At 44.4% G+C, this 12102-nt stretch overlaps 1 protein-coding gene across 1 annotated transcript in view; it reads left to right on the top strand.

Annotated features, from left to right (window-relative positions):
- Positions 1–2275, top strand: part of LOC130371682 (G protein-activated inward rectifier potassium channel 1-like) — a 144959-nt gene extending 142684 nt beyond the window's left edge. Inside the window, exon 4 of the mRNA XM_056577540.1 lies at positions 2079–2275. Within this exon, the coding sequence (XP_056433515.1) occupies positions 2079–2108 (30 nt within the window). The 3' untranslated portion in view covers positions 2109–2275. The remainder of the gene's footprint in view (positions 1–2078) is intronic.
- Positions 2276–12102: the final 9827 nt, after the last annotated feature.

Raw genomic sequence — 12102 nt, 5'->3', positions numbered from 1 at the left:
ATATGGGTATTTATATACTACTATTTCTAATATCATGGCCAAAAGCTAGGTGCGCCTCGGATGATATTATGAATCATCAGCCGCGTGCCGTCCATATGGGCAGGTGGGGCGGCAAACTCCCTTTAAAAGGATGCTCCCAAAAAAATAGTTCCTCAGTAAATCATTGCTCCAAGTTTATTTTTAATAATGTGATTGTCACATTAACTATCTATGGTTTCTGTAGGCTTTGCGACTATTTTGTCTGTTGATATCAAATTGATGGTGGCGATTCTAGTTGAGTTTAACGTGTCATGCAATGTGGGGCGGCGGAGCTCAACGACCGCGTCCCTCCGTATGTTTCTCGCATAACCCTGCAGGCTGCAATAAGAATTGCAATCAGCGCTATAAGACGCCCATATGGTCGTAAAGTAGTCTGCCCCATGGTCATATTCTAGGACTGTTGTTGTTTAAAATCGAATTACTCCGCCTGTATCTTTCGGCATTGAAGACTATTTATTCATTTATTTCAGCAGGTATTCAAATTGCATACCTGATTTCATACCTGATTTAAACAGCTGTTATTGAGAAATATCTGATTTCAAAAGTGTTGTTATTGAGAGATTTGCACACATTGTCAGGCCAAGTTCCAAATCAAAGGTCTGCTTGATTGATGACTTGTATTTTTACTTTTCATGTATTTGCAATGCACTCGCTAAGCCTGTTGTTAAAATAAAATATGGAAGTTTGGTAACTTTCAGAAATGCTTATCTCACTCAAAAGATCTAAGTTTGTATGCATGTGGGAGCACCAGAGACCCAAAACAACACCCCAAATCCTAGGAAAAGTGTTGTTTTCATAATAAGTCCCCTTTCATTCTGATCCACAGAGGTCATTGGTCTTCCTTCTTCTTCTTCTTCTTCTTCTTCTTCTTCTTCTTCTTCTTCTTCTTCTTCTTCTTCTTCTTCTTCGAGAGAGAGAGAGAGAGAGAGAGAGAGAGAGATTGACTCCCACATCCAATTATCCATCAATAAAGTAATCCTATAAAATCTTTTTATGTAACTTTCAGAAATTTTGACATGCAACCAATGCTTAATTGAAAGATCATTCAGCAACTCGAGGACATTGGGAAGGAAGAGGTACCGAAGAGAGGTTTGGCAGAAGAATAGAGGAAATGTAGTGTAGTAGATTAATCGAGATATAAACACTTAGACTAATTCAAGAGAGAGAGAGAGTAAAATAAATAAGGGGTCCGGAGCAAGAATTGACAAAAGACTTTATCGTGAAGAAAAACAACAACGATAACAGCCGAGTAGGTCTTAAGAGTCACTGCCCGAACATCGGTTCTAGCTTCTCCTTTATACACGCATACATACAAGAATTTCTTTGTCCCAATGGGGGTTTCCGCCCACGTCAATCTTCATCAATCATCAGTCTCAGAATATTATCAACAAAAGTGATTTTGGACACCAGTCTGAGGCCAGCATGCATTAACTCCGTAGTCAAAATAATCATAGGGCTGAAGGCTGAGGTCAACCTGCTCATGTGTCCCACCATCTGTTCTGAATCCAGGCTCTGTAGGTATCATGTGTCATTCCACTATTAGATATACAGACCTCATAATAATCATGGTTTACCATAGAATATACTCCTTAATTTCTACCACACATCCCCCCTTTTTTGTAAGATAAGATCACAACAAAAACATAACAGTCGTTTGGGTCATATTTTACACTACATTTGATCATTGTTAAAAAACCTTTAAACATGTTCAGGAGTCTCAACCTGGTTTAAGGCAAAAAAGATCTATCAAATGTCTAACATGTCTAACTAGAATTCACACATAACACAGTATTTTCAGCAGAGCACTACTCCTATCTTTGCGAACACCATTCCCCACATACCAAACTTTGTTTCAAGCCATCCAAACATTCCCTGATCATGGCCTGCGTTTTCCTTTAACTCTTTTCTTAAACGTTTTAAATTGTTCATTGCAAGTGTAAATGATCCATCTGGGGCAGTATTATTTGGAATGAAGGTACAACACATTTCACCTATATGAGCACAAACTCCCCCCTTTTCTGCTAAAGGCCAATCCAAAGCCTGTCTGTTCTGCCAAGCCACAGCTTTAAGAAGTATATATTCTCTCATATTTAATTTATACTTTCTGTTATAGCCCCATGCATTCCTGACGTTACTGTTAAACACCATTTCATTGGATTAAATTGGATATTTACTTCACACCGATTCTTCCTATACACATGTTCATAATTCTGGAGGAAGGTTAATGCACATAACGGTTGGTTATCCGACATAACAGTAAACACAAATTCATTAACTCGGTTCTGCGGTGGTATCTGAGCATATAGGACTATTTTCCCTTTCTTGTTGAATGTTCCTGAGTGAGCTGGGGCCGGGTTGTCCTGTGTTTCTCTCTGGCTTCTTTCAGTACCACCCCCTAATTCCTGGCCCTTCCAGGTTTGTGTTGTCCCCGTGGTTTCATCCTTCCCCGGGGTCTGTGCTTGTGCCAGCGAAATCTGGCACAACCCGTAAAGGATCAGAAACAGGCTCCCCGTTTTCAGCATCATCATGCTGCTGTATCTCTTGGCTCGACTGGATCTGGTCCTGGGGCAGCTGGTCAGCCCCACGTGTGTCTGCGTCTGGCTCCTCCTCCTCACGGTCGTCTCTGGCTTTGGGTTGAGCAGCTTTTGTGCAGTGGTTGAGATGATACCACGTGGCACTTCCTTCCACCTGGATGGCTGTTGGTGTTGCGCTGGTGACTTTGTATGGTTCTTCTCTCCTGGGTTCGTTCCACTTTCTCCTGAAGACTCTGAGGTACACGTGGTCACCCGGCTCCACCCCCCTTGGTGGCTCCTTCTCCAACTCTGGAACTCTGCCTTTCTCTTGTTGAAAAATAAGCCTGTGTATGCCAGTTAGTTGTCCCATATAACGTCTTAATTCAGTTTCCAATTGTTCTAACGGGGGTCCTTTATGGGGCCCCCAAATGTTAGGGGACGGCATGGGTCGTCCTGTAAGCATGTCATGCGGGGTTAGATGCGTCGTTCTGTTAGTTTTCATGCGATAACTCATTAGTGTCAGTCGTAATGCATTAGTCCTTTAATTTAGTACTCTAATTTAATTTTGTTAATCTTTGTCTTAAGCGTCCGATTCCTCTCTCCACCATACCTTGTGGTTTGAGGAATGTAGACACAGCCTAATCTTTGTTTGACATGCAGATGTTAAATCACTTGTTTGAGTGTTTTCTGAATAAACGCTGCTCTGTCGCCTGAGCTAATTTGTGACGGAATTCCAAACCTTGGCATGACTTCTCTAGTCAGGAACTTGATTACCGTAGCCGCACTTTGGTCTTCTGATGGGACTGCTTCTACCCATCTGTTGAACACAGTTTTTTCCAATATGTCACACTCATTTAGCTGGATGTCAATCATTGTTTGCAAGTATGGTGAAGAAAAACCTTGTTTTCAAAAAAAATCCTAATTCTCCTCAATACCTCCCCCCAACATAGCATGTATGACTCCTTCCCAGCAGATGTGGCGTCAATCCATCTATTGTCTTTAACTAGAGAGATGTGAAAAGAAAACAAAAATCACAATATTAAAACTTGCATTTTCAATATTGGGCGACTCATTTTTGTCTTAACCGTTACTCAAAATCACAATTCTCTTCATAATCCTACCCGATTGCCCTCCACTATCTATTTAAATTGGACGACCTAATTAAACCTTTTATTCTACCTATTGATTGCATTTAGTGTTTTCCACATTTTGATTCACTACTATACCAAACCCAAACCCTCTATGTTGATCTTAACCAGTTTATTCAACACTGAATTGATACATTGTTTCTATTTACTAATTAACCATATTGTTTTATCTGAAGTGTGCTTGGGTATCCCCTTGTGTACTCACTCGGAGTAGGAGAGGATTTTCCCCTACCTCGGCAGCCCTGACACACACACGAGAACAGTGTGTGTCAGTACTTATTTATTTTAAATGACATTTGTCATTGTGGATAACCTAAATTAGAAATTTGGATAATGTTTTATCATACTTATTTGGTCTAATTTTTAAATATTGCCGATTGTTTTTTCTAAATTATAAGATCACTTTTAATAAATTGTCTATTACTTATCATAATAGGAACAACGGACGGACCATCTTCTTCAGAAACATCAAACTTCACCTCACCACTGCCAAAACCTCATACTACTCCAACCTCATCAACACTGGTACAGGCAACAACAGAGTCCTCTTCTCAACAGTCAGCCACTTACTTCAGCCTCCTAAATCTCTCCCTCCAGACATTTCCACCACCCAATGCACTGCGTTCCTTGACTTCTTCAGCTCTAAAATCAACACCATTCACCAACAACTGGCCTCATCTCGCACCCCCTCTGATGACCCACCCTGGATGATCACCTCTGGCCAACCTCTCATCAGCTCCGTCTCTGACTTCACCCTAGTAACAGAACAGACCGTTTCAGAATTCATCCGCAAAGCCAAAACCACCACCTGTCAGCTCGATCCTCTTCCCACCTCCCTTGTCAAAGCATGTCTTCCGTCCATCTCCCCCATGATCACCAACATAATTAACTCCTCCCTCACTACTGGTACTGTACCCCTCACTCTCAAGCTGGCTGCCATCACTCCCATCCTAAAAAAACCTGGTGCTGACCCAACTGACCTTAACCATTACCGGCCCATCTCCAATCTCCCTTTCATCTCCAAAACACTTGAAAGGGTGGTTGCCGCACAACTACAGTCCCACCTCGACACCAACAATCTCCACGAACCGTTCCAATCTGGCTTCCGTCCAAAACACAGCACTAGTCAAAATCACCAATGACCTCCTCCTTGCAGCCGACTCTGGATTACTCACCATGGGGTCCATTTTCACTGCCACACTGACGACACACAGGTCTACATCTCCACCAAACCCACCGCTGCCATCCCCCCCACCTCCCTCATCACGTGCCTGGAAGAGATCCGGAGCTGGTTGAGCAGGAACTTCCTGAAACTCAATGGAAACAAGACCGAGGCCCTGCTCATCGGATCCAAATCCACCCTCACTAAATCACAACACACCCCAGCTCCACTCATAATCATCGATGGTTTCCCAGTACCCTTCTCCTCCAAAGTCAAGAGCCTCGGCGTCATCCTGGACAACACCCTCTCATTCTCACCCCATATTCACAACATCACCCGTACTACATTCTTCCACCTCCGCAACATCGCTAGACTCCGCCCATCACTGACCCAATCCAGCACTGAAATCCTAGTTCACTCATTTGTCACATCACGCATAGACTACTGCAACGCCCTCCTCACCGGACTCCCCACCAAACTCATCAACAAACTGCAGATCATTCAGAACTCAGCTGCCCGGATCATCACCCGCACCAAATCATCTGACCACATCACCCCTGTCCTCATCCAACTTCACTGGCTCCCAGTACACTACCGCATCCAATACAAAAACCTACTCCTCACCTACAAAGCTCTCCACAACCTAGCCCCCAGTTACCTCTGCGACCTCCTCCAAGAATACACTCCCTCCCGCTCCCTCCGCTCAACCTCTGCTGGACTACTATGTATCCCCACATCACGACTCACTACAATGGGTGCCCGGTCATTCAGCTGTTCAGCACCCAGGCTCCGGAACTCCCTCCCCCCACACATAAAACAGTCAGACACCATTACAACCTTCAAGTCACAACTCAAAACTCACCTGTTCAAACTCGCACACAACGTCTAACTGATCACTGTTTTGATTGTTTTTTGTTTTTGTTTTATTTATTTCTTATTGCTTATGTTTATTTATTATTTATTTATTTTTTTCCACAATGTCTTGTTTTTTAAAAAATGTATGATGACTATATGCTCTGTAAGGTGACCTTGGGTGTCTTGAAAGGCGCCTCTAAATTAAATGTATTATTATTATTATTATTAGATACGTCTGTCAACATCGCAAAGCGTGTTCAGGGTCACGCTTTGCCTGACCAAAGCGTCACCCTGAACACGCGTCCTTCTCCATTCGAAATGAATGGGGGAATAGCACCAACAGGGGGCGATACGTTCTCCTAGCATTTGGTGAAATTGTTACGTAGCCATATTAATCGTTATTATCTGAATGGGAAATGCAATATTTTAGGACAGATACACCATTAAAAGTGTTTCTAATGACATTTCTAGCGAGAAATTTACATTTTCCTCGCATAATCTTCAGTCAGTGAATGTGTATGATCTTTATTAATCTTTATTATCTGAATGGGAAATGCAATATTTTAGGATCAATTCACCGTTAAACGTGTTTCTAATAACATTTCTAGCGAGAAATATACTTTTTACTTGCATAATCTTCAGTCAGTGATTGTGTCTGATCTTTAGTTTTATAGTTATTAGGAAGATTTAATCGTTTTCGCACGCATGTTTCAACGACGTCAGGTTGCTAGGGACGCTGCTTTCGCTAAACTAGCAGCTCACGTGTTTCCTGCGTTTGTGTTATTAAACCGTTACTTTATGTAACTTTTAATGATATTGTAATAACCACAGGCGAGGTATTGAGCGAAGTAAGCTTGATAGCAGGTTTATTGGATTCCACAATCGGACAGTTAGGCACAGCTCCACCGGAAAACTACAACAACCAAAACTCCCGCCCGGAAGGAAACCCCCGGAACCCCCTCTCAGAAGGTCCGCCCCTTCCTCCCAAACCCTGTGACGTGAAACACGTTTATCTGAGAGCCAACCCAGTCGCCAAAAGCATACGTTGACAGTGTACGTTTTCGTGAACACTGGATTACGTCGCATTTCAACATAAAATAGCGTGTTAGCACACACACACACACACACACACACACACACACACACACACACACACACACACACACACACACACACACGCATTTCGCTGCTAAAACAACCACTTGGGCTGCTTCTAGGACATTTTGGGTGGATTTTGAACGGTAATAAACCTGCTAGAACTGCCTCACGCAACTACTCCACCACATAGAAGATATCATGTGCGATCTTTGCGCTGATAAAAACGCAGACGTGATGTACCTCGACTTCAGCTAGGCTTTTGACAAAGTGGACCACAAAATCCTGCTGAAAAAGCTGAAATCTTTCGGTATCCAGGGTAAGCTCTACAACTGGATTGCTAGCTTCCTGACGGGCAGGAAACAGTACGTCACAGTTGACGGAGTCATGTCATCCATCATTGACGTCGTCAGCGGAGTTCCTCAGGGTACAGTTCTTGGTCCCTTACTATTCCTCATATACATCAACGATATCTTTGGCGCTGTCAAACACAGTAAAATCAAAGTGTTTGCAGACGACTCAAAGCTCCACAAAGATATATCCTCTCATGTCGACAGACTTCTTCTCCAAGAGGACCTCCTTTCAGTTGTCGAGTGGGCCGATATCAACAACATGGAACTAAATCAAGAAAAGTTCCAGCTTCTCCATCACGGCAAAATCGTTGACCTGAAACTGCCGTATACCCTACCATCAGGCCAGCCACTCCAAGGGTCTGACGACGTCAAAGACCTGGGTGTCTACGTCGACACCAACCTCACTTGGTGAACTCACATCGCCACGAAAGCAACCAAGGCCAACAGCATGGCTGGCTGGATCTTGCGGACCTTTATCACCAGGGATGTTAGCACGATGATGCTCCTCTACAAATCCTTTGTCCGCTCGCATCTCGAATACTGCTGTCCGCTCTGGTCGCCCCACCTGCAGCGCGACATCATTCAAATCGAAGCAGTCCAAAGATCTTTCACTGCCAAGATACAGGGCCTTCGTGATCTCAGCTACTGGGATCGCCTCCGACGCCTCTCGCTGTACTCCCTGCAGCGACGGAGGGAAAGGTACACCATCACCCTTGTCTGGAAGATTGAACATAACATCCTCCCAAACAACGTCAACCTCATCTTTCGGGAAACCTCCAGACACGGTACTACCTGTATTAGACCACTGGGCAACTCCAAGCACAGCAGCATCAACACCCTGAGGTTCAACTCCTTCGCCTCTCGTGCATCAGCTCTGTACAACGTGGTCCCTCCTAACATCAAGTCCCTCACAACCTTGACTACCTTCAAGCCTGCACTTGATGTGTTCCTCAACAGCTTCCCTGACACTCCGCCAACACCTGGGTACACTGGGCAAAACCGAAACTCGGTGCTGGAGTGGGCTGGTAGCAATTGCCTTTAACGTTCCTACAAATCCGGCGGTGGAGATGCTTGACATTCTTGGCCTGAGCCCTCCAACTCGAACCCAACCCAAGTAACAGTATATGTGGGCAGGACGTTTTTTGCAGTCAGGACCTGGCAACCCTGCGCTGTTGCCCGAGGTGCAGAAATGCTCCGGAACAGATCTGGATCCACCATGGCCAAAATAATTGTCATGAATAGCATGAATAGATTCATGCATTATCATTCAACTTGAACATGTGTTTTTTACAGTATAGAGTGGTGGAGGGATGACGTATGTTGGCCAACCCGGAAGTGAGCGTCGACCTGGGTTTCCCTTGACAAAAAGCCAACGGGTTTTTCCATTGGATTTTGGATTATTGCAGAAAGATTAGCATCTTTGAAGCACCTCCACAAAAACTGAAAATAAATAAATAAATAAAAATAACTGTGCTCCAAAGAACGAAATGTAAACCAATGCATTCTGAATGGGAGTGTTTCTCAGATTTTTCCATGCTACACAGAACGAAATGTAAACCCATGCAAATAAAGACTTCATGGTCATAATAATTTAAATATCATCATTCTCCTCAGTGTGTAGGGTGGTATTCTATTTTTTTCAACGGGGCTGCATCCAGTCACTTGACCGTCATGGTTGCTATGGTGGTTGCTATCGACCAGCCCCTCTAATCCTTACATGGCTCTAAAAACCACGCGGCAAAGGAGCTGCCGTCCATTGTGTTGTTTTTGTCGTAAACTAGGGTCCGATGGTTAAAAAATAGACAGATATTCCAAGGTATCCTTAAAAGGCAGCTTGGATGTTTTTATTTTCTGCAGTTTAGACTTCTTCTATAACCTATTTTTTAAAACAAAACATCAAGCTCAATGATTTAACGAGGCAGGGTTATTTGAAACAATTTATTAAATATATATTTGTGAGAGGTCATTCCTTCTCCTGAGTTTGCTTCCTATTTATGTCTAGTGTACAACCCTACTGTCCACAAGCATCACCCCCCCCCTCCCCATATGGATTTGGAGAATTGTTGCCATTTCCCAGTGGTGGAGGTATCATATATATGAAAGAGGGCATTCAATTATACTACAATGATCAATTAGGAGGCCGAAGCCCTAAAGGAAGTGATGCAATAGGTGACTGCAGGTCGACAACATTTAAGTAAGCTGTACTTTGAGGTCTCTTATATATCAAAGGGGGTCTCAAAGGACGCATACGCTTCAACCTGTGGCTCCAGCCCTACAGGAAATTCAGCAAGTGCTCCATCTCGTTGCACCTGCACCCAGCGGCTCGCTTGCAAGATTTTGGCCTGAAGTTCTTCCCAGACCTACACCCTAGCCATCCAACACGCATATCTGAGAATCAGGCTTCTCTTTAATAATGACAAAAAGTTACGAGAGAAATACACATTCACTTTTTGTTATCTCATAAGCGGCGTGGTGCCGGCTCCTTTTGACCTTTTGACCCCAGACTTCCAGGCGATTGCAACGGTGCCAGCCGTACATGTTTAATGGTAGTAATTAACTGTCGAAATTGGCGGCCTTAATCAATAATGAGCAGCTATTGATTTGCTTCCCGATAGAAATTTGTGACAAATGACATGTTATTTATCATCTACACGTTGAGCTGAGTCCAATGACACCAAGCATGACATTCTAGCAAATGGTAACATGTATTTTACATGGTCTAGGACATGATCTCGGTGTGGCAAGAGGGCGAGCTTGATCTCATTGGACTCAGCTTAACGTGTAGATGCTAAATAACATGTAATTTGTCAAAAATCTCCATCGGGAAGCAAATCTATAGCTGGTCATTATTGATAAAAGGCCTCCAAAATCGACAGCTAATTACTACCCCGAAACATATTCAAATATGATCATAGGAAGCAAACTCAGGAGAAGGAATGACCTCTCATAAATATTTATTCAATAAATTGTTTCAAATAACCCTGCCTCGTTAAATCAATGAGCTTGGTGTTTTGCTTTAAAAAATAGGTTACAGAAGAAGTCTAAACTGCAGAAAATAAAAACATCCAAGCTGCCTTTTAAGGATACCTTGGAATATCTGTCTATTTTTTAACCATCGGACCCTAGTTTACGACAAAAACAACACAATTGACGGCAGCTCCTTTGCAGCATGGTTTTTAGAACCATGTAAGGATGGGGGCGGTCGATAGCAACCACCATAGCTGTCGCGTCAGACTAGGTCTGCAGCGTTTTGGTTTGAATTCACAGGAAAAAAGCAGGTGTGTGCGTGTGTGTGTGTGTGTTTGTGGGTGTCGCGTCAGACTAGGTCTGCAGCGGTTTGTTTAAATCCACAGGGAAAATGCACGGGAAAAATTAAAAACAGAAAAATTAAATAGAAAAAATAGGTGGTGTGTTAGCCGCGGTAAATGAGAGTTTATTAAGATTAAGAGAAGCGCGAGTCAACTAATGAGTGTCAGCTGTCCGCGGTTCTACTGATTTGGTTGTGCTGCATTCAGCTCACAGGTGCTTATTTATCTGGTTGGCGTTTAGTTGGTGAGACACACTGGTGAGAGTAACACGGAAATTAAACTGTGCTTGCTCTCAGTTTGGAAAAAGTGCTGTGCAGGAACGTAACGCTGAAAATTGGAGAGGCTGCCGGTAAGCGCTTGACTCGTTTGGTTGAATTTGTGGCGTATACGGTCGGCATGTTCGGAGCTTGGCGTTTGCACTGATTGTCACCATTGTAGTGTTTTAATGTTGGTTAAAAACGGGACGAAAGCTTAATGGCCTGGGCGCATTGCATCTGAGACTTTGCAGTCTATTAATTGTGGTCCCAGTGAAATAGCTGTAACTCTTTTAACCACGCATCTCCAGTTGCGCACGGGCGCTTCATATTTCATAGTGGGGTTGCTCATGTTCAATCTAATGTATACTCACTTTGCACAGGATTATAACATATTTGCACATTTCATCCATGTATTTGCATTTTGCACATTTATTGCATTTTGCACATTTTCAAGTGACAACTAACTACTGCTCTGTGTATCTTCATGTCTGTTTATCTTAGGTTTTTTACCTAAGGGCTAAGGACTAAGGGCTAACCGTTGCAAACCTTTGGACTTGTGCTCTATATTCTAAATAAAAAGAAAAAAAAGAGGAAAGACCAAAAACGGAAACAACTGTTGTCTGTCCAGTCCTTGAGTGAAACCCAGTGCCTTCAGAACTCCTTCAGTGTAACATCCTTTTCGAGTTGGGGAAAAGCACAGTGCTTAAAACCAACCAAACAAAACTGAAAAACTCACCAAAAAACCAAAACAAAACCGTACAACTTGACAGTAAAAAACCGGCAGCCAGCTGGTTGAGGATCCAGCCAGACTGAATCGCCAAACCAGCCCGCTTACCGCTGAGTCCACGCCCAGCCCGCCTGCCGCTGAGTCCACGCCCAGCCCGCCTGCCGCTGAGTCCACGCCCAGCCCGCCTGCCGCTGAGTCCACGCCCAGCCCGCCTGCCGCTGAGTCCACGCCCAGCCCGTCTGCCGCTGAGTCCACGTCCAGCCCGCCTGCCGCTGAGTCCACGCCAAGCCCGCCTGCCGCTGAGTCCACGCCCAGCCCGCCTGCCGCTGAGTCCACGCCCAGCCCGCCTGCCGCTGAGTCCACGCCCAGCCCGCCTGCCGCTGAGTCCACGCCCAGCCCGCCTGCCGCTGAGTCCACGCCCAGCCCGCCTGCCGCTGAGTCCACGCCCAGCCCGCCTGCCGCTGAGTCAACGCCCAGCCCGACTGCCGCTGAAAATCCAGGCCCATCGATCTTCCCAAAGCCCGAAATGGCAGATTCAAAGTCTCTGCAACAGCTGAAAAGAGAGAGAACGACTGCCAAGCAGAGGTTCACCCGACAAGCAAACTCACTTCTGAAGTCCTGCCGGAAAATGTCGGCGGAAGAACT

The sequence above is a fragment of the Gadus chalcogrammus genome, chromosome 18 (genome assembly GCF_026213295.1).
Source record: "Gadus chalcogrammus isolate NIFS_2021 chromosome 18, NIFS_Gcha_1.0, whole genome shotgun sequence".
NCBI lineage: Eukaryota > Metazoa > Chordata > Actinopteri > Gadiformes > Gadidae > Gadus > Gadus chalcogrammus.
The sequence above is the reverse complement of the archived record's forward strand: the minus strand, read 5'-3'. Positions and strand labels throughout refer to the sequence as shown.